Source organism: Lycorma delicatula, chromosome 2 (genome assembly GCF_047948215.1).
Source record: "Lycorma delicatula isolate Av1 chromosome 2, ASM4794821v1, whole genome shotgun sequence".
Classification (NCBI taxonomy): Eukaryota; Metazoa; Arthropoda; class Insecta; order Hemiptera; family Fulgoridae; genus Lycorma; species Lycorma delicatula.
Window position 1 is genome coordinate 93,142,696 of NC_134456.1, and position 24,471 is coordinate 93,167,166.

General features: G+C 31.0%; 1 protein-coding gene across 1 annotated transcript; it reads left to right on the forward strand.

Annotated features, from left to right (window-relative positions):
• Positions 1-1,394: 1,394 nt before the first annotated feature.
• On the forward strand, positions 1,395-21,831 carry LOC142320221 (rRNA-processing protein UTP23 homolog). The gene is made up of 5 exons (XM_075357915.1): positions 1,395-1,618; positions 9,082-9,178; positions 10,963-11,089; positions 15,783-15,932; positions 21,570-21,831. Exons 1-5 carry the CDS (start codon positions 1,499-1,501, stop codon positions 21,808-21,810), a joined length of 735 nt encoding a protein of 244 aa, XP_075214030.1. The 5' UTR covers positions 1,395-1,498; the 3' UTR covers positions 21,811-21,831.
• The last annotated feature ends 2,640 nt before the right edge of the window (positions 21,832-24,471 follow it).

Here is a 24,471-nt window from a genome sequence, read left to right on the forward strand (position 1 = left end):
TCAACAGTGAGGTTTCAGACCCTGGCGGAGCTGTTCAGACCAGATCATGAATCTAAAGCTAATAATGGATTACAACAGGAAAAGAAACAGACATGATGATAACATTTTAGATTTCAGGTAAGCTTAAATGTAGCCGGCCTCTGTGGCGCGAGTGGTAGCGTCTCGGCCTTTCACCCAGAGGTCCCGGATTCGAATCCCGGTCAGGCATGGCATTTTCACACACGCTACAAATCATTCATCTCATCCTCTGAAGTAATGCTTAACTGTGGACTCGGAGGTTAAACAAAAAAAAAAAAAGAAAAAGGTAAGCTTAAATGTAAAAGTAAATGAAATCTGATTTGAACCAATGTGCCTTTCCCTTGTGCGATCCAAATTTTCATTTTTTAGATTTCATTTGGCTATAACTCTGAAACCAATGAAAATAAGTACCACTTATGATATCATTTAAAAGCTCTCAATGAGGGCTTATTAATGCAATTAAGAAAAAGTTCAAGATCGAAACGTTTTTGGATTTTGGGATACTTTTGGTTCAGTCCACTGCAATGAAAAGGGAAGGTGGACAACTAGATGTTACAGCAGTCCTAAATCTAAAATTTTAATATACTACGGTTAATCGTTTTTGAGTTATACGAGAAACATACGTACGTACAGACGTCACTCCGAAACTAGTTAAAATGGATTCAGGGATGGTCAAAATGGGTATTTCCGTTGAAATCTGAAAACCGAAATTTTCGCGATCGCAATAGTTCCTTACTTCGTAGAAGTAAAAACTCACAACACAAACATTTTAAAGTCTAGAGAGGGCACACAGATCGAAACGTATGAAAAAGTACTGAGAGGACCACAAGACTAACAGTCCCATCGAAGAGACGTGGACAACGGACTTTTAAAGTGATTCTATGCGGTCATAAAAGATAACTATGTGTGTATATATATATATATAATAATAATAAGAATCTCATCGTTTAAAGTATTTATGAATGTGATTTTTATTTACAGAATATTTATCAACTATTAATAAACAGGAGGTTTATTATAGTTAACATGAATAAATCATATAAATTACTTTATTAATTAAACGATAAATGCAATTCATTATTAGAATTATTAAAGATTTCTTTCTCTGTATCGTTGATCGTTCATGAAAAAGTTTTTTTCGTAGAATTACTTTTTTTAAGGTTGTGCAGACCTTACAACTTTATTTAGCATTTTTTACTAACCATTACATACTTCTCGTTAAATCACTTATGTTGTACGTACAAAGTTGTAAAACTCAAGGAAAAAATACGATTGTAGATTTTTAGCAATATTGTAAACTAAATCCAGATAACTAGAAATGGTGGAGTAGTTCAACACCATGAGTACTTCGGTAGAATTTGTTCGAATAAAAGTAATTCTTTTGATACTGAGTATAAAACACTATGTTGAATGTTTTAACACATAACCTTAATGTGAAAAATATATTTGCCATTTGTTTATTACACTTTGTGCTTCTAAAATGAGAATTAATCGTCATAAAAAAGTTCATAAATGTTTAAACTTTTTTTCTAACAACTTCGGTTTTAGGAAGCCTTTTCAAGTTTTAATTGATGGAACTTTATGTTATAGTGCATTGAAGGTAAACTGTTGTATTGATAATAGAATATTGAATATGTTCATTGAACTAATAGCTAATAACTGTAATTTAATGGAAGAATTAATTATTTTGTTGTGTTGTATGAAAACAGTATTTGTAATTATGCAATGTTATCTTACAGTATGTAGTAAATTAAAATGATTTGGTCTCTGAGTTTAATGTTGAGTATAAGATAGATTTGTTTAGTGTTTCTTTATTTAATTTTTGCCTAGGAAACTTGTGTGATGGTTCATTATGTTTTAGGAGTCTAAAATTTCATGCATGATGATGAGATTTTCCATCATTTTTCCATTTTCCATCATTTTGAAACAGTTAAGTGGGTATGACCAATCTTTATTTTTTGTCTCAGTAGGTTTAGATCACCGGTTTTTAATTGATTTTTGTAAAGGGAGTGTAATAAGTTTAGTATTATTTAATTTACACATTGTGCAAACAAGGCTTACAAATCTACATTGTGCCAAATGATATTTATAGGACTCTGCTTAAGAGTTATACAAATACTACAGATGGATGGGAACAAGACTTACTTTTCCCTCCAGCCGCTAAATTTTGTCTATTCTCTTGCTGAATTCACAACAGTTATTGCTGTATATTTAAATGTATGATATGTAATCAAAGTGTGAGTGTACCTTTTTAAAAAAACTACATTTCCAAATGTAGTAAGATTTATTTCCAGTAATCTTTAATTTATTATTTTTTTATATATGTACCACTTTCCACTAATGGTAATTGTTTTCTTCGTATTTATTTATTTCTAAAGCTACATGTTATTTTCTTTTTACAAAATAATAGAATGATACAACTTGACACGAGTGATTGCTGTTAGTTTCACATCTTCATTCTTATAGTTAAACCATTCATGAAATTTCATTATCAGATATAAAAATTTTCCTATATTTAAAATTACCTTCTTTTTGTGGCTTGCAATTAAAATCCCATACTGGCTGTTGAGACCTGCTGCCCTGTATATATGCTTAAAACTGGAACAGTCTGTATAGTATCCAGTTAAGTTACTAGATTTTGTATCCATTCTATTATGTTTATTAACATAAATTAATTATAAGCTTTTAATTTTATTATATATAAATATATATATATTTTTTTTGTTGTATAATATGATGTCAAAAATTGTAATCCTTAATCATTCTTGAAAAATGCAGCTCTGGGACATCCACATGGGTTTCTTACCACATTTCCTTTAAATACATTCATTAAAAATTGATTATGCCATAACACATATCCAATCAATTTTGATTTTCTTTGTCCATTCAAGTAATCTCATTTCATTCACTTGTAGGACTTGTTTAGTAGTTTTTCTATCCGTCCAGCTTGTCCTAATTAGTTTTTCAAAATTTATCTTTCCATTTCCACATGCCTCTTTCTGTTTTCCTGAAGGCTCACATCTCACAAACATAGATTAATACACTCCATATAAACAATTTAGCAAACCTTTTCCTAACCTCCAAGCTTATAAATTTATTTAGTAAAAAAGTATATTTTTTTGGAACATTTTTTTAGCTATTGCTATTCTATTAATCTCTGTCATTAATTTTCATTACCGATAATCCTCTCTAGGTAGCAAAAAGTTCAACCTTGCCTAAGATTGTATGGTCAAGTTTTATATCAACTTTTGCATTCTGCATAATTATTATACATAATTACACGAATAATTGGAGGAGATTCTGTCTCTCCTCCAATTTTTATGAAATTTGAACATATTTAGGACCTAAGTTATTTGTTACAATTGAAATTATTCATCAGAAATGCTTTTCATCCAAGTTGCATCCCTCGTAAGTTACATTGTACCCTTACCAAATATTTCATTATTTATCGCCATATAAGTGTAATATACATTATTTTCAGACTAATTAATTTGTTTAAGTTTGTTATTTAAGTTAAGAATGAGATTAGATTCACTTAAGACTAAATTAAGTTAGGTTAAGCTGAAGTGGAAATTAAGTTAAGTGCATTATATCTTATTTACAAAGTAAATGACTCGGTTTAAGTGAAATTTAGTTGGGTTTAGTTTTAGGTTAAGGTTAGGTTTGGTTGGTTTATCAACCAATTTATTAATATAGCCTCCCTATAGTTTTAAACTACTTTTCTTTGGTTGAAATTCTTCAATATTTCCATAGGTAGGTTGTCTTTGCTTGTCATATTTTTCCTTTAAAAAGAATTATTGTTTCATCTAAATTCTTTAACTTTGGTCACTATATTAATGCACCTTTTGCTATAGCTGAGAATAATAGTTATGTCTGTCAGCTGGTAACATAGATTTTGACAATCTGATAATCTTGCTTTATAATTCAAGTATTTATATCTTATTTCTGCAATAAATTAGCACAGAGTTCAGATGTAATGTGTCTTAGCTTTGTGGTGCCTTCTTGTTACCACAGAAAATATAACATTTATAATCATTAATTAGACTGTTACAATAATCAATTGAAAAGTTATTATTGATATTGATTAATAAAGTATACAATAAATAAGATTAGATGTTATCTCTTATATGACCAAATATAGATGTGTAATGATAATTTGTATTGATAAATGTGATTATTTTAATAATTTGCTCATGACTTAGATTTAGTTACTGTTATAAAAAAAATGCCATTCTTGCGCTGTAGAGAGATGCACCATTGTCTGTCATCTGTTCCAAGGTATGCAAATTGGGAATTACGCTTCTAAACATCAGTTGTACAAATATGCTGTAAAACAGTTGTTAGCTGTATTAAACCTGCAGGTATAATACAGAATACTATGGATTTATTTAAATGTCTTGGGAGTACTGAAATATTGTCAAATATTTTTAGACTAAATTTTTATTTAGTCTTTAGCAATTTTTTTTACACTTAGTTTAGCAAATTTTGTTTGTTCTGCTAGGAAAAAATTCTTGCTAAGAATATGATCCAATTTTTGGTAAATAATTTTATGCAATTATTCAAAATTGAGGTTTTCGGTTTTTGCTGTTTATCATAGCTAATTTTACACCTGCCTCATCATCTTGTCTATACTTGTTAGCTAGCCTTTTGATAGATTACACTTAATTTAGTCCAGTTGTACTTTTTATAATTGATCAATGTAGATACTTTTTAAACTGGTGGACGGGCTGCGCGATGTCCATAGAAGACATTTTCCTGTTCCACAGGGGCACTTCTTGCACAAGAGGATGGATTGGCCTAGATTTTCAAATCTTTTTGCATCCGGGCTTAGGATGTTTTCTTGGAACCTGGACAAGCTTCCATTGGATGACCTGGCAGAACGTTTTACTTCTGTGGTGATAGCAGCTGCTGATAGTTCCATTCCCCTGGGCACTAGCCGAGAATGAATTGCAGGCAGGCTGGTGGAGTCAGGGCTTGACTGAGATGAAGCAGTCTGTGTGTCGACTCAGGAGGGCTGTGCAACATGAAAGCGATCCTGATTGGTGCACAGCTCTACTGGTGGATTACCGCAGGAAGTGGGCCAGGCACTTTCATTGTATTAAGTCCTCTAAGTGGAATTCCTGGCACTCTTTTGTTCAAGAGTAAGGGAATAAGGACCCTTGGGGTGTTGTGTATAGAGTTCTTGGACGTAAGAATAGAAAGGATGTACTATTGTTGGCCCTTTCGACTGAGGATGGTATTGTGATGGGCAAAAATCATGCCCTCCACATTTTATTGAATAATTTACTTCCTGATGAGACTTTGTACCACCAACGTGTCCAGCGGGAAGTCGTAGGGTTCCATACTGAGGAACAATCTCTTGAGATTACCGAGATGCAGGTTCATCAGGTGATCTGTGGTATGGCATGGCATAAAGCCCCCAGGTATGATTGCATTACGGTGGAACTTCTTGTTCACTCGTTACCTGTGGTTCTCAGTCCTCTGACTAGAGTTTATAATAGAATGCTTTCTGCTGGGTATTTCCTGGCCTGTTGGAAGCATGGAGAACTGATATTGCTTGTTAAAGGTGGCGGCAAGGACTTCATTATTAGTTCTTCTTACCGGCCTTTGACGTTCTTGCCTGTGATTGGTAAGGCTTTTGAAAAAATTTTGTATCTCTGTGTTAATAATAGGTTAACTTGTGAGCACTTGTTGATGGACAGCCAATATGGCTTCCGGCCTGGCAAGAGCACAGAGCAGGCTATACTGAGTGTAATGAATATTGCCTCCTCCAGTGTATGTAAGTATGTGCCAGGTGTTTTCCTGGATATATCCTAGGCCTTTAACAACTTATGGTGGCCCCCTCTGCCTTATTTCAAATGCAGAAGTGTGGTTGTACATGGAATGAAATAGAAACTCTCTCAAGTTATTTCAGCCCTTCATGATGGCAACTCAGAAGTAGGGAAGATCCTGCCCAAAGGGTGCCCGTAGGGCAATGTACTGAGTCCCCTTCTTTGGATTATTGAGTTTGATTCTATGTTGAGGTTGCCTACTGGCTGTCACATGCTTATGCAGATGATGGGCTATTGCTAGTTGAGGGGGACTTGCAGAATGAAGTAGAATTTAGAGCTGTTCATGCTTGTGAGATTCTCAGGTTGTGGAGTCTTCAGCATAAGATGATTTTCAGTCCGGAAAAAACCACGATGATGTTGCTGAAAGGTTGATTGGCCAATTTGCATCGAGCTCGAGTTTCAGTGGCCTGTCTTCCTATCAGATACGTTTCTGTATCAGTATTTCCATTCAGAAATACTTGGGTGTAATCCTTGATGAGAATCTTTGATTCAAGGAGGACCTTCAATATGTTGCCAAAAAGGCCGTTGATGTCTTTTTTAGACATCGAGTTATCCATCCCAATTGGGGGTTGAATTTCCTTACCACACGTATCATTTACAAGAGTGTCAGTGAGGCTATTATATTGTATGCTGCGCTTGTTAGGGCTCATCATATGGTTTTAAGGTGTTATAGGAGCTTTCTCTTGAGAGCCCAGCATCTCCTTTTGTTAGCTGTTGTTGGTGGTTATAGGACTGTCTCACGAGAGGCAGTCTATGTTATAGCAGGCATTAAGCCGATAGATATTCTTGCCACTGAACATAAGGAACGTTATATTTCCAAGAAGTTTAATCTTCTTACTCCAAAATGCATGTGGGAGATTGAGGAGCAAGATTCTGGATCTTGGCAGGCCAGATGGGATGACTCTTCTATGGTCATTACATGCATGGTATATTCCCAACTGTAACTGATTTGTGTGCGGTTAGGTGGATTTCCCCCTATTGGTATATTACACAATTTGTTTCTGGGCATGGTGCCTTTAGGGGAAATTTGGCTAGGTTTTGTTTAATAGATTCGTGTCTATGCCCAGATTGTGGGGTTGAGAACACAGTGGCTCATGCCCTCTATGTCTGTTCCCAGTACGATGCTGAACGTACCAGAATAGTTAGAGAACTTGAGAGGGTGAACTCCTTTCTGGATCTCTGAGTTAATTAGAAGGTCCATGGAGAATGGTTGGTAGTGGCTGGTTTCCTTCATTTTCTTGGATTACATAGGTTGGCTGAAGGTGTTTAAATGGAGTAGGTTCACAGGAGGCTAAGGTTTCGGCTAGGATATTTGATTGGTCGACAGTAGGCGTTTTGGCAGTGAGTCTCGGTTAGTTTGATTAAAATAGTAATTATTAAAGTCGAGTAAAGTCACTGTTCTCTTGAGTCTCTCAATTCTTTAGCCTTTATGTTTTCTCTTGAAAATAATAAAAAGTTCTTGCTAACTTACCAGATTAACATTTTTTTTTTATATATTCTAATATATTTTGATTTTAAAAAGTATTTTTAATCTCTGAAATATCAAACAGGTGTTAAAAGAGTAAAAAATATAGTAGAACTTTATACCCAAGTAATATAAAGAATTGAGCTCTTAAGAAATCATACCTGTAAAATGGATTGGATATATTAACTTTAAACAAATACTACTACTGATTTATTAATAGTTTCATCATTGCAAGCATAATTTAATTGAATATATTTTTGTGATTTTCTTTGAAACATCATAAATTATGTTGCTTCACCTAATAAATATAAGGGATTGTGACTAGAACATTTTTTGAAACTGCTTTGCTGTTCCTTCATTTAAGTTGATGCAGTTTGCATCTGCGATGTGGGAACATACAATTCAGTACATTTATAGTTAAAAAGCACATATTTGTTTAAAATTTTGAAACACTATCTATGTATGTAGAAAGCAAACAGTGTTTTTAACCAGCAATTTTTTTTAAACGTAACCATATTTTATTATGCATATTAAAACTCTAATCACAGAACCCATCACTTTAAAATGTCCTTAAAAATTGTTTTCAGTAAGTAATTCCGGTCAGCCTTATTTCACATAAAATTATTTTTTAGGTAGATTTCATAAGAAAGCTATCTATTGTAATGGGTACCACGATTCAACTTCTGGAAAATTTTGATATCTTCGCATTTCACATCCCCCAAACTCCAAAAACCACCATCAGCTCAAAAGTTTATATATATATATGTCTATATACATATATTTCACTTTATGGTGGACATGATAACTGCCGTAATTTTGCACCAGTCACTTTCAAATTGTTCCCTAACAAAAACTCGACCCAAAATCTCGGTTGAGTTTGTTAATGGCCAAAATCGGACCTTGGGAGTGAAAATGGGGTGGTTTTTTTGAAAAAACAAAATATCTCTAAAACGTATCATCTATTAAGTAAAATATCAAATGCATTTAAAGTTCTTACGATTCTTTGAGTAAGGTCTAAAAGTAAAAGTAAAGTTTTTTGATATCACCAACCATTGGCTCAAGGGGTGGGAAAAAGGGGGTTTTGAAGAAAAAAAATTCATATCTTCCTTAATAGGCACAGTATCGCATCGGTTTAAAGTGGTCGTTAGTCCTTTAAACATTACCTAAAACCTTTGTCTGAAGCAACTTTTGATATGACCAACCATTACGGCAAGGGATGGCCAAAACTAAACACAAAAAAAACACCAGAAAAAAGTAAAGGTTTTGATATAACTAACATTGACCCAGGGGATGGAAAAAATGGGGTTTTGAAGACAAAAAATCCATACCTACCTATAGGCATCTGTATGGTATTGGTTTAAAGTGTTTTTTAGTCCTCTAAACATTACCTAAAACCTTTGTCTGAATCAATTTTTGATATGACCAACTCGTACGGCAAGGGATGACAAAAGTTTTGCTGGAATTGCAAGATTAAGATGAGCTTGTCATATGCTAAACATGTGAAACTTTTTTCGCATGCAACCATCGTTGTATTATGTAAATTTGAAGTTTTTCTTAATTTTAAGGTGGAAATATTTTTTATCCCCTACTTAGCACCAGTGAAATCTACCTCCACCTTCCGGCATGCCGAAAGGGATTTTTTTCATAGATACTTAATATTTTTACCCTCATTGGAATGTATACAAACTTTGTGATTATGTACATTTGTGTTACTGCATTACTGCATTGTGTCTTGCATTACATTAAAATTTGAATTTTGTATTTCAGAATAAAGTAAATATTCAAGATCAGCTAAAAAATTACCTTGGTGTAGATGTGAAGCTATTGACTACTAAATGTGTAATCTTAGAAACTGAAATGTTAGGTAAGGTTACATTTAGAATCTTTTTATTTATAGTGTCGTTCGTACCTATAAAAGAATGTACTTCGGTGTGCTTTTTTTCTACAGTTAGTGTAGTGTAACATATTGATTGGTTTTGATATGTTCTGTGCTGTTAAAAGTACAGTATGAGATTATAACAAAATTACACATTACATACTTCACATCAGGAATGATAAGTTTGTTATTCCAAAAAACGTTTGTTATAAAATGGAACTTCTCCAGTATTTGCCTTGGAAAGTTAAAGAGAAATAATCAATATAAGTTACTTATTTTGAGGTGTTTTTTGTCTTGGCAGTTATGAACTGTGTTGTTTTGTCCTTTATTGTGAATCTATTTCATTTAATCTTTGTTTCTTATACTATTAAAACCATTTTTTGGAGTATGTATGTGTTTTATTTAAATTTATTTTATCTTGTAGTAAGTGTCTTGTCCTGTAAATAATTAAATTCTACAGATAACATATGATTGTTAGTACAATGATAAGCAACAGCTCATACTGTTGCATATTGGAGACAATATCAAATGTATCTTGTTTCGTTTAACATCTATACTCTTTATAATCTCCTTTGTTTTCAAATCTTGGATAATTCTTGTGAAAACATTTCAGTCTAGTTACCTAATGAAGTTGCCGTATTAAAATTTTATAGCAAAAGACAGATTATTAAAAATAAGTTTTCCTTATTGACATATTTTGTATGCCTTGTTAGGTATAGTTTCTGCAGTTTTGTTCTAGCATATCATCAAGGGAGCAAGTAATGGCATGGTGAATAAAAGCTAGCCTAGTAGGTATTTAGATAACTACCAGGTTGGTCTAGTGGTGAACGTGTCTTCTCAAATAAGCTGATTTGGAAGTCGAGAGTTATAGCATTCAAGTCAGTTATTTCTACATGGATTTGAATACTAGATCTTGGATACCAGTGATCTTTGGTGGTTGGGTTTCAATTAACCACACATCTCAGGAATGGTTGAACTGAGACTGTAATTTACCCTCAAACATATCAACCTAATTCATCCTCTGAAGTAATACCTGAACGGTAATTAGGTTAAACAGGGAAAAAAAAGAAAAAAGAAAGTAGGTATTTAGATAACTTTTTGAAGATTGGTTGAACAAAAAGAAATGTATATCTACTCAAAAAAGTAGATTTTTTATGCTGATAAATCTTCTTTGTTTTATAATATCATTCTTTTAAAAATCGAACATGAAAACTGATCAGATGAAGTATATCAGAAAAGGATGGAGATTTTTAAAAGTACAATTTAACTTAATTTAACCTATTACATTTAGCTTTTTTATGTTTTATTTTCTAATTGGAAAAATATTTTTAATTTTGGATTTTCTGCTTATAAAACAATGTTAATGTAGTCATTATCCTGTTTATTTTAACACCTCCAAAGCCTACCCAAGTGCTACAAGAATGTAAGCACCATCAGCAGTGTATTAGTTTAAGAGTTTTCTGGTTATTAAACCTGTTATGGCTCCCATCAGTGATTACTATAAAAATTCATCATCGTTTGTTAGCATAATAAACATTAATGCTACATAATTAGTACAATGTAATTTTACTCTCTTCTGACTAACAAATTAATGTTCATCAAATTAATGTTGGTAAAGATATTGTATGCTTCAACTCCTGACTGTTGAGACAGCAGTTTAGTAGTTCTATTAGTGTTATCGTGAATAGTATTTGTTGTTCCTAATTTATTCCAAATGTTTATTTATTATAGTTTTTGTTACTTTGAAAGAGAAAAGATTATTTTTATTTCAGGTAAACATTTGTGTGGTGCTATGTTGATTGTAAAACAATTTGCTGTACATCAGTGTGGCCATGATTCAAAACCAGTTCCTGGTTCTGTGTGTTTTGAGTCGATGATCGCTGATAATAATCCAAATAGGTAAAAATAACAATGTAAATTATATATTTATTTACTGAATATAAATATTAGTTTGTTCTGTTATTATATTAGTTTTTATCTGACTCTTTATTTTGTGTTTATTTGATGTTTCAATTTGAAGTTGATCGTCATATTTATCATTTGAAGATTGAATAACAAATAAATTATTATAAAAAAACAAGTTTTAGAAGTTTGATTTGTTTAATGTTATTCTCTACACTTATTTTATAGTATATATGTACATTAGGTACCATAATAAGATAAAAGGTGTTAGGCAGCCTGACATAAGTATAAGTTTTTTTTTGAAATTGACATACATAGTCATTCTCGAGTTAAAAATAATTTTATGACAGGCTTAATTAGGAAAATGAGAGATAAAAAGGCTTCCCATTGCCTTTATTATTGAGCCGAACTTACTGACTGTCATATATTGGCATGTAAAACCCATTAAAATGGAGGAGATATTCATATTCAGTCACTGCAAGAATAATTGACTTTCACTTTGTTTATCCCATGATTGGTAGTTAGTTGATATCATTACTCGCAAAGAAAACAACCTGACTTGTATCTCTACCTCAGATGCTTTAGATACATATATGACTAAGGAAGACCAGGAGTGTTAGTATAAAGCAACAGATTAATGTATTTCTGTGTCAAGAAACAATGCTTATATGTATTATTTCTGCTCAATAGGAAAAATTGTAGTATTAAGTTTATATCTGCATAATATTAGGTTTATTTTTAGGAATGAGTTCAAAATAAATTGTTCTTTATCAAAATATAAGAAAATATCAACTTTATTAAAGTCCTCATATAATTTTGAATTATCTTGTATAATTCATTAATTATAATGAATTATAATTAATCTGTTAAATGGAGGTGAAACTATAATTCATCTTTAAAGTACAATTCTGAATTTACATGTTTTTAGCTTTTTATCAAAACCCAAAACTGCTGAAATCCATCTAAAGGTTGGTACCAAAATTAAGACTGATTTTTTTAAGCCTTAAAACTAAAAAAATAACATTTTTTTTAGAATTGACAGATTTGGAAGGATTTTGAAAAACTGCTTCTCCAATACAGGGTGCCCAGGCTAAAGGTATCCAAAGGTAACAGCTTATATTAAGAAAACTAATTAATATAATTTAATAATTTTTTACTATAAACACATTAACTTACCAAGTTTTAATGCTCCTTAGTCAAATTCAATGTGTGCACCTTTTATAGCTCTACAGATGTCTAGACAATAATCTAACTCTTGCCAGGTGTTTAGGAGCATCTTAGGCATTATTAGATCAACATCTCAGTTTTAGATCATCCAAATCTTGAGCTATCCTTTGGTACACACAACTTTTAATAAATTCCCAAGCAAAAACGTCCAAAGGAGTGATATCTGGAGATCTAGGTATCCATGCAGTTGCATCTCCTCAATCCGATCCAACATCCAGGGAAAGTGTTGTTCAAGAACATGATAACATCGTGATGAAAGTGTGACGGAGCACCATCTTGTTGAAAGCCTGCAGGAATTTGAGAAGAGCAAAGTTCTCAAGCATGTTGAGGTACATGTGCCCTGTCACAGCGGCTCCATAAAAAAAAAAAAAAAAAAATGGGCCGATGACGCCATTTTTGTGCAGTCCTTACCAGATATTGACTTTTGGTGTGTACCTTTCATTTTGATTACTGTTTGAGGGTTTTCAGTACCCCAAATTCAGTAATTGTGTCCATTAAATTTCCTGCACATATGAAAGGTTGCCTCATCGCTAAATAACAATGTATCAAGATAGTTAGGACTGTTTTCAACACAGTGAATTATCTCTGTAGCAAACTTATATTGTAGGTGGTGATGATTTTGTTTAATGCAATGAATGAGGTGTAACGTGTACGCTCATAAACAGAGCCACTTACAAACAATGTTGTGAACAGTGGAATGAGAAATTTGCTGTCATAACTATCCACTAATTAACTTACCAGGACTGGCAGTGAATGCATCGCATGTGCGATCCACTAACTGAAAGTTTTGGATGATTTTCAGTTTGAGAAACCAAGTTTCCAGTCTCTCGTAAAGTCATACCCTACTGACAAGTAAATTTGTAGAACAATCGATATTCCATTCAATTTGTACACTCCGTTGAACGCATATAACTGATTGAAATTCCGTTAACCAAAGCACACACAGAACCTTCTGTTGTGGTGGTCCAAATTTTGATTGACTACAATTGCATTGTGAGTCAGTTTGCCTGTGCAAGTGTATTCTGCTGACTTTGAGATAATTCAGAACAAATCTTAGAGATATTTCCTGTCAATTGAGCCAACGTTTAAGGGATTACAATGACTGGTTTTCTAAATACTTTCTATAGATTTTTTATGATACTATTTTTTTTAAATGCAATATTTTAAAGTCTCTCTTAGAAATTTGAGTAGTATTCTCTTAAAATGTACATTAATGAAACATTTGATGTCACTTTTTTAAATTTTGGATGACTTTTGTTGGGGTTAAAAAAGTCGTAAAATAAAATTAAATGACGAGTATAATATTGTACATAAACAGCTGTTGTAATATCAGCATATATAATTTTTTTCAAAAGTAATAGATGTACACCTAAAAAACTTCAGTGTGTATAAAGTTTATAAAAATAATTCAAATAATTGATTTTTAATCAATCAAGCATCAGTTACTTGATTGTGATCATGAATTATGATTATACTGTCATTAAAAATGCCATTTCAAGTTGTTAATTTATTATTATTTTTTAATTCATTCTAATCTCATAAAACCACCCAAAAGTTAGCAATTACATTTTCTTCTGATGTTTCTCTTTCCTTTTTTCCCAATATTTTCTCATTCTAAAGTACCTGTGCTTTTTTTCTTCATTAAATTTTTAATTTGTAATCCTTTTGTCATATCTATATAATAATCCTATTTTGGACATCTTCAATTTTAACTTCAGTTTTTCAGAATAGATAAGATAGATTAATGAAGAAGCACTGGCTTCTTCATTAATCTATCTTATTCATTCTTTTAATGTTACCATAGAATGTTAACCTTCTCTTCTTGAATGTTAGGAATATCCTTTGAATTTTTTTTGTGTAGATCTTTCTTAATTGCTTCTTAATTTATATTCTCCACATTTACTCTAATTGGTCCTAGAATCTTCCTCAAAATTATCCTTTTTTTTCTTCTCAGTAATCTTCATTGCCAGTATCTTTTTTTGTGACAAATATTGTATAGTATATAATGCTTCTGATCTAACTACAATTTCATAATGTCTTACCTCTCAGGTTATTATTGTAACATATTTATTTCTTAGTTCAGCTATATCTAATCAGTAAATTTTCTCTACAGACATTTAATTTTATATATTCACTGATCCCGCCTATATATATATACTCACATACATACATATATAAAGGTTTACTCTTTTCTAAATAAAATTAATCTGTATTTGCTATACTTTTTTTTAATGGCAAAGACACAGCATGTAGCTTAAAATCATACATGTGGAGTAACATATGCATGGTACTTCATGCTCTGGTAACCATAGTGAGAATGTATTCACAGTTTTTCTGCAGTAATAAGAGTTGAATTCTAACAGAAAGAACTGAAAAGAAAACTTTTTTAAAAAAGGCTTAGCGTTTTAAATATTTATTGAGTTAAAAAACATTAAAGAAGCTCAGTCTTTTTGTTATTTTGAATTTAATTGGAGAGTAAAAATAGAATTTAAAATGCATTTTATTGTATATGCCAGTTTAAGCACAGTTTTTGATGTTTCATTATGTCCTTTACATCCTTTAAATGTTTGTTTGTTGGCTTTACTGTCTGTGGTGATAAATCACGGCATTCAGTCATACCCTGTGATTAGAATGTTTTGCTTTGATGGAAGCGAACAAACTATATTTCATCTAATGTAATGTTTTATGAGTGAGCAAATGATGGATATGTTGGAGTTGATACGGAAGCAGATTATTACATTATCTACTGTAAAGAGGAATTTTTTGTTTATTTCTGTGAGAAACTTTTACTGTAAACTTTAAAAAATGTGTAAGTAACTTAAAAAGTATTGCTAAAATAACTTAACAGTATTGATATTTACTGTTCACCCTTGGTCATTCACCATGTGGTGAATGATCATGTTAGTTGTAAGGCTGAGTATCATCTGCATTCAGCAGGCTTGTAATGCTGAAGCACAACAGTAAATTTGACTTGATGAATAAGACATTGGAACACCACTTTATTCTCTCATTCCTAGTAAGCTTAATGTGGGATACTTGTTATTCTTGGTATGAGTTTTCCAGTTTTGGAAGTAGCTTGGGTACAAGCTAGAATAAATGAGATAATATTTATTTTACCTGGTAGCTTGTATATTGTTTAAATCATTTGTTCATGGAACCTAGCATACAATGAGTGTTACAGGACTTAAAAGAAATGAATTGATTGTAAATATAAATTCAAAGTGTAATTCAAGCAAATAGTGCTTGTTTAGATATTAGAATAGGAAAAATAGAACTTTAACCAATTCATATTATATTATTTCTTAATAATGTTACATTTATTAATGTAATATTAATAAGTATTATATTTTATTCAACTTCAATGACAAAGATTAGTTTATATTAAAGAGATTTTTTATGTCATTTGTTGACATTATCTCATTGGTAATTATTTGTGATATTTTGATATTGTTAATACTTCCAGATATATAATTGCAACACAAGACAGGGAATTGCAGGAAATTGCTCGCAGTTCTCCGGGAACTCCTGTTCTATATTTACATAAAAAAACACCTACTTTGGAGCAACCATCAAAGCGAAGTATAGAAGTTGCACAAGAAAGATCTGCTCTAAGGTGTGAACAATTTTTTTTAGTAAATTAGTTACCATATATAATAATACCTGGTTAATTAAATGTTTTTATAAAAAAAAAAAAATAATAAATAAATCTACTGTTAATTTGTTATTTTCAAATTTTTATTAATTAAAATTGATTACATTTTGGAATATATAATTTTCCACTTTTTAAAAATATTTTGTAGTTTTTTTATTGTTAATTTGTTTCAGATTCCTTACAAACTTCTTGTACATATGATGCCATTAGAATTTATATCATCTGTTTAAATTTAATACTTCATCTCATGCATTCCATGAGTGTTCTAACTTCAGAATTTGGTTTTGTAATTAATCTAAAATTTTATTTACTGACTTCCTAGTAAATACTAGTTTAACTACCTTATTTTCATTCTCTAAGTTAAAGTCACCACTTTGCTGCCTTGTTAACTTCTGAAGATAAGTTCTATGAGTTCATCTGTAATTGTATTATAATTATTATTATTATTTAATTAAACTGTTCTAAGAAATATATCAACTGGCTCTCCATCCCATACATCCTTGTTTACCTGAACATAACTCCTTCATTACACCTTGTCCTACAATGTAATTATAGCCCTCTTTCTTCCTTGTTCTCTGGTTCCTTTTGATTGAAAGCAGTTCCTTCTCAATATATGTCCACTCCATGACATTTTCCTTTTTGTACTTTTCAGCAGATATCTTTCTGTCTCTCTATTCTATTTTCTTCATGATGCCCATGTTTCCCTTTCATACATGTTTATATACTCCAATAAAACATTTCATGAGTCTTCCATAATTCCAGTAATATTTTAGTTGCTCCTAACAATCCTTAAACTTGTAGAAATGCTGTTTTTCCATTATAAATTCTACTTCTTTTCTCCATTCCAGCTTTCAGTCTCTGTAATTATGTAAGTACTTAAATGATTTTACTCGTTCTAATTTCTTTCCCTTTATCCAAATGTCCAAACTGAATGAGTTTTGTTGATCATATAATTTTAGGTGTTTTATACTAGTTTTTTCTGCCGATTTCAGATTTCGTGTTTGTTTTTTCCTGTCACATACAGTTTTTTGCAGGTCAAATAAGTGCTTTATTTCCTAAAATGTAATTTCCATAAGTTTTTGCAGGGGAAAGGTAATATTTTCTTTCTAAGGGAAGGAACAGTTGGCAGTACTTGGTAGACCCAGCTGGCTTTAAAGCATCAAACTGTAGTTATTGTTAAATTGCTATAGTGTTTTGAGGTTAAGTTTATGCTGTGATCTTTAGATTGTGCACCTTTTGTAGAAATGAGCTCGCACAAGTGGTTGATTAAGCTAGATGTTTTCTGTAATGTTTTTGGTAGTTATATAATTGCAAAGCAGAGGCAAGATATTACTAGTTTTGTGAAAAATGAATATTATGCATACTTTGGTACAAGGCATAGAGATCAAGATAAAAGCTGGGTGTTGCATAAAGCAGCCATATGTGTTGTAGAGGGACTGAGACTGTAATAAAATATGGTAAGAAAAAATCAATGCCTTTTGCAGTTCCAATGATTTGGAGGGAGCCACAAAATCATGTACATGATTGTTAATTTTTGGATGATTAGCTATGAAGGTCACAACACTAAAAGTAAAAAAATTTAGTATATCCAAATATTCCTTCTACCATAAGACCAGTTGCAAAAAATCTCTTTGTATTCCAATTTCACTTACAACTCTTGAAGATGTGTCAGATGTTATTGATTGCAACTCAGAAAATTAAACTGATGATGATTACAAACCAGAAGATAATGTATCTAAATTGTTCAGCCAATATAAATTTGACTTTCTGACAAAAGATGCTGCTGAATTGCTAGGATCAAAACTGAAAGCAAAAAATCTTTTACTACCTGTAGTATTGTTCCCTTGGTATAGAAACATAAAAAAACACTGTTACAATTATTTAAAGAAGTGCTCTGATTTTCTGCTGTAATATTGATGCTTAATGAATTTTTTTTAATGTCACTCATGACTCAAGTCGGTGGAGAATGTTGTCAAAACAAAGTCTGAAGGGTATACTTTTACACAGTGGTAATTGTTTTGACTTAGTCTCTGTTGGTCGTTCAATGCATCTTAAGGAGTTTTAAAATCTTTAAAAAACATCAACTATGAATAACATTCTTCGAAAGTCTGTGGCAATTTGAAAGCCGTTGCGATATGCTGCTCAGTCAGTAATCCAGGTATATGAATATGCCATGTTTCATTTGTGAAAAAATTGCCAAAGGTAAGCATTGGAAGGTAACAGACTAGTCCAAAAGAGAAAAACTCCAACCTGGTTCAAAGAACATAAGTAAAGAAATTGTTTAATCAGAAAAGATACTATTATCTCCTCCTCATATCAAGCTTGGCTAAATCAAACAGTTTACCAAAGCCCTTCCAAAATATGTTGGCTGTTTCCAGGACTTAATAACAAGGTTTTCAAAAATATATTATGAAAAACTTAAAGAAGGAATCAAACAGTTTACCAAAGCCCTTCCAAAATATGTTGGCTGTTTCCAGGACTTAATAACAAGGTTTTCAAAGATATCTTATGAAAAACTTAAAGAAGGAATCTTTGTAGTTCTGTAGACCAGGAATTTAATGGAATAAAGAGTTTGAACCTACTATCAATGAATCCAGTAGATGAAAGTGCTTGGGTTTCATTTAAAGAAGTGGCCAGTTTTTTGGGTAACAACAAAGATCTGAACTACAAAGCCATAGTTAAAACAGTGTTGCAGAATTTCATGAAATTGGGCTGTAACATGAGAGTGAAGTTTCATTTTTTATATACATATATTGATTTTTTCCTGAGAACCTCAGAGATGTCAGCAAAGAACAAAGAGAACATTTCCATCAGGGCATCAAAAACATGAAAAAGAGGTACGAAGGGAGATGGAATGTTAATGTGATGGCCGATTACTTTATTTTGCTAAAGAGAGATGGCATTGCTGAAGGACATAAATCAAGGTAAAGAAGTTTTAATCCATGTGAGAAAAATTTATAGGTTTGAGGAGAATTACGATAACCAGAACAAAAGTGATATGCACTATTTATCTTATGTTTTTGTTATATTTTAATGTTTTAAATATTTCTTTTTATGATTGTTATTGCAAGGATTTTTTAATATTTAAATTTACACAAAATTCAAAGTATTTTTTCTTATCAATTTCTGTTTGTTACAAGCAGAAAAGAGGGTCTCTTAAAAATAGTACGATTTACAAAGTTACTTGGTAAAAAATGTTTGTAGCATATAAGTCAGGCTTAATGATAAGTAAAGGTTTTATTCATTTCAATAATTTTGTACTCCAAGGTAAGACTATACTGTTTATAAGACTATCTCTGTTTAGTGCAATGTCAACAGAAAAAGCTCTGCTGCCTTGTATAAATGAATATATGGTATAGATTTTCACATTCAAGCGTACAAAGATAGATCCAAAGATAAATTGTGTATAATATTAACTGTAATCCAATGTTGATTTAACAGAAATGCTTATTTCAATAGTTTGTATCCAAAAATTTAGTGTGTTGTCTATGAGAAAGGTTTTTAAATTGTGTGTACAAAAAGTGAACAATTAACTCAGATGATCCTAAGAAGATGATGGATGAGATGCTGAAAAAAGAGGAGCTGAGCCCCTTCACCATCATTGCCAATTTCTGCATTGTTTGTTGCCATTTACGAAAGAGCACAAATGATATTTTTCCAAACCATATTTTGAGATTGAAGCCTATCACTCCAGTCAGGCTTCTGACTCCATCCACTTGGTAGTGAGACAGCATGGTTCTTCTAAGAACTTTGAAGTAAAGACCCTCTGAATGATCCATTCATAGCTGCTGTCAATTCTGAGAGTTCTCAAACCAAACAGCTTACTTCATTGTTAACAAGGTTGATGCCAGAATTCCTAAGCAACCACTGCTGACATCCCCAGCAGCCAATTTAGTAGTGTGTTTCAGTGCCACCAATATTCAAGCTGCCCCTTTTCACATTGCCAAGTTAATTAAAATATTTGAATGATTTTTTTTTATAAAAGTTATCTATTTGTGCTAAATTTTCCTAATTAATTGATTTCAAAAGTGTTATAGATAAGTACTAAGAGACCATTTCAGTGAATCATTGGAGGATTGAAATGAAATTGTGAAGAATACTACGCAAGTGAAAATAAAAAATTGAAATACACCAGACAGCATTGTAGTAAATAAAGTTTTTGGTTAATTTATTGTATTACTGCAGTAGAATTGTTCTTGTCTGAACATTTGCTGTGAAAAAAGTTTGATCTGGATAAACAGTGTGCATATACAAGAGGGCCACTTAGTTGAATTGATTTGTGTATTACTTGAATTATTGATGTATAGTACATGATTTAATTTATTGTTTATTTAAGTAAAACATGACTCGAGTATATTAATATAACAAAATAAAGGAAAGGAGCAATAAAATGTTTATTTCAGTAAAATAACATTTTTATTGCCTTTTTGATAATTTAATTACTTTACTACAAATCAGCAGCTTCTGTTAACATTTTATTGTTCAAGCAGCTTATAAATCACTTAAATTTTAGTATATGTGTTTACAGAGATAGTAAAATGTATAATTTTTGGTTCCAAAAACTTGTCCATACTAGAGTATAGCCTGTATATGGGCAAAAAATTTCAGTACGACTTCATTTCACTGGGGTAGCTGAAACTACCTGAGTTTCAGCTGAAGTCGTACTGAAATGTTTTGCCCATATACAGGCAATTCTCTAGTATGGACAAGTTTATGTATATATATATATTTTTTTTAAGAATTCAAATAATTCATACTGATCACTGCTAATAAAATTTAATATTAACTGAAATATAAACACCACCAAATCACATTTGAAGAAGATGATGATGATTTAATTAAAAACATAATAAAATACAATCTAATGATTGGAAATGACAGTAGAATAAAGGAAAATACAACATTTTAACCAAAATAAAAGAGAAATTGATAGCATTGGAAAGGATTAATTATATAAATTTAGAGATAGATTAAACTAATAAATCACCAAATTAAATAATAAATCACCAAATCTAATTAACTAATTAGATTATAAGAAGGTTTATTTTATTTAGCATTTAAGTCTGCCTCTAGCCTCAGAGTAGTGAGGTATTGGACCTCACTGCATTCTGCTTTTGATGAGGTTTCAACCAAAGTGTTTCAATATATAAATTTTTATTATTTAGACTGCAAATGGTGTGATTAACAACCATTATCTAGGAGTCATCGTTTTATTGTCTGTGTGGTTCAAATAATTAATTAATACTTAATGAATTATATTAATAGACAGTGAACTCAATATGTTAAATAAATATTAGCATTTTTTTAATAGCATAATTTTAAGCTATATTCCACAAAGCAGAAGTTTTGTTTTAGTTTCGGTCTATATAAGTATTACTGTTACTTAACATGTGAATTTGACTATCAGTGTTTATACTATTTACTCCAATCAGTAGACTAAAGTAGATTACTTAAGATCAGTTATTTAGTTGAATTCTACTTTCTGATCATGGTGAATTATTTCTTAATTTTTAAGAAATAAGATCTTAAAGAAAAAACTATTATGTAACAGATATCATTTTTATTTTAATAAAAATTTAATGACTGTTTTATTTCCAGTAATGGTTTGACTAAATTTGATGCAGAAAATATTTCTAATTTGAAAGAAGAATTTGGAGTGAAGGAACTTGAAACAAAACGAAAGAAAAAGAAAAAAGGTGGTCCTAATCCCTTATCATGTAAAAAGCCAAACAAGCAAAAAATACATACTGTGCAACAACAAAATTTTGAAACTGGTAAAAAAAGGAGACGTAGAATTAGAATACCTGATCATGTAAAAGCAGAACTTTTTAATAAATAATAATTTTAGTTATGATTATAACTTTGTTTTTATTTTTTTAATATATTTATATATACAGAGTATATCACAAGTAAGTTTTCCTGGGAATTTCATAACCTATTCTACTATAAAAATGAATTGTACTGAAATTTTTAGGATGTTAATTAAGGGGCAGAATTAGTGATTTCTTATGGCTTATGACCTGAAAAATTGAATAAAATATGCCCCAGAACTGTAACTGCAATAGTAATCTTTTAACTGTAACTGTAATAGTAATTTTTTTTTAGAGGTCTGGATTGAAAACCAATAAATTGGGTAAAAAACATTGTTCTTTATGTTTGACGTGCAATAACTGTAGTAAATTGGTAATAAACACATAAAACTTGTAGAGTTTAATTCAAAAATACTAGATAGTGAATACGAGGTTCACTACCTAGTATTTTTACCAGCTATGATCTGTCAACACGATGTGTTATTGGGAAATTATTATTATCGATGCAGTTCAGCACAGTGCAGGCATCAGTTACACAACGTATTTCTAAGCGGATTGAAATTCCACATTCAGTGGTTTGGAGGAGACTTAAACAAAAGAAGTTTTATCCCTATCATAAACAGCCAGTACATGCAGGAGGTCCACTTCACTTGGAGTTTTGCAACTGGTGGAATACAATTTGACAACTCTTAAAGTAAGTTTTGTTTACTGAAGGCAAATTTCACTTGAGATGGCATCAACACCTTAGGCAATGAGCACACATGGATCGAAGTAAATCCTCATGAAACTGTGTAAGGCAGTTTTTAACACAGATTTACAATCACTGTATGGTGCGGCATTTTCTTTCTTGAGTGTAATGTACTGATAAATTTGTAGTTTTATAAAATCAGGCCGACCATTCCTGAGACAAGTGGTTACGTTTCACGTAACCACCAAAGAACATCGGTATCCATGATCTAGTATTCAAATAAAAACAACTATCTTTACTAGGATTTGAACCTAAGAACTCTCAACTTAAATCAGCTGATTTATGATCACAGTTTTACCAGTAGATCAACCTGGTGAGTTAAGTTACTTTTTAATTATCTTTTAACATATATTACGGCCTTGTACACCATCTAGAATGTAGCATAAGAGTACATGTTGAAATCTTCAATTTTGTATGACTCATTTTTTTATTGCACTGTCCCATTTTATTACAAACATTGTTTTTCTTTTCTTTTCTCGTATTTGTACAAAATAATTACTTTGATTATGAAAAAATGTTAATAATGAAGTAAAGTGCTAAACTTGGGAAACAAACTACAAAATTATATTTTTTGATCAACATTAAAAGTGTCCAGTGAAAATAACCCGTTTATAAGAAGTAATGTATCATTAACTACTAAATGACAGTAAAAAAGTGTAAAGAAATTTAATGTAAAAAAAAATTTATGCTTTAATTAAAGCACTGTATTCTTTAGATGATTTTTAGTTATAACAAAAGCTCAATTAATATTTAATTCATTATCTCTTTTATAATATGAATATTGCAATAATAAATTGTAGTTACTTTGAGGATATTTTTTGTTACATAATAATATAATTGTAATGTCATGTAATATACAGTGTCTACATAAAAAGTTAATGCATATTTCTATTAGTATTTAAAATTTGTTTAGAACCATAAATCTATGGTTCTGAAATTGTGTTATCAGTTTCAGGAAAAAAATTATTTATTCCTCTTTAACATGGCTAACAGCCTTTAAGTGTGAGTTAAATGGTAAGTGGTCTTTTTTTACTGTATTGTTATAGTAGTTACTTTCAGAGATTAATTCTAATTTTATCACATAATCGAATTCAAAATATGCTACAAATAACTGTTGAATCCATCCTTAAATCCAACTTCATCCTTTTAGGAAGATTCAAAGAAAAAACATAACACATGATTATTACTATTATCAAACATTAAATTTCAAGTTTGTCATTCTAAATTTTTCCTAAATTTGTACAACTGCACCCTTTTTATCCGTATTAATAGAAGTGAAGAAAAAATCCTGTAAGTAGGGATATTTATGCCAGTTCCAAATTACTATCTCTTCCGGACATGGTGCCCCACTTTTAGTTTAGTTTTTACTGTCTCCTTATCCAGAGGATTCTTTTGTAATAAAAACATCACATTTCAGATCTGTAGAATAAGTTATGATAATTCAGTGATAATCCCTTTCCTATTTAATTATACACATAATTTATACCAGAAATAACAAAAAAGTGACACACATGTCTAGCTTGGCATAGTAAAGATTTACAATGATGGCACTCACACATTTGCAAAACTGAACATGCATTCAATCAGATTTCATAGAAACCATGAGTCATTCAGTACAATCGTAAGTATGAGGTCCGTAAGATTGAATGTAATAATTGATCTTTATTTTGATGGATTTGCACAAAATGTTCTGTGGCTTGTTTTATTATACTTAATTGAAAACATTCCTGATAAAAGAATGTTTAGAGGGTTCATATTATTTCTGGTGCTCATTGTTTTTGTAAATTTAAACAAGATTTTGAAAATAAGATCATTAACTCATCAATTAACTGTAACAAATACTGTGTAGTATATAATATATAAAAGATATAATTTTTTCTTTGTAATTTAAGATTTACTTTTTTATTCTATTGAAATTTCAATAATAAAAAAAACAAACCCT

What these genes read in the sequence shown, in the direction of transcription:
- LOC142320221 (XM_075357915.1), top strand. Translation starts at nt 1,499, where the DNA reads ATGAGAATTAATCGTCATAAAAAAGTTCATAAATGTTTAAACTTTTTT. An exon ending in TATGTTATAGTGCATTGAAG is followed by an intron (nt 1,619 to 9,081) that starts GTAAACTGTTGT and finishes TTTGTATTTCAG; the next exon opens with AATAAAGTAAATATTCAAGA. An exon ending in GCTGATAATAATCCAAATAG is followed by an intron (nt 11,090 to 15,782) that starts GTAAAAATAACA and finishes TAATACTTCCAG; the next exon opens with ATATATAATTGCAACACAAG.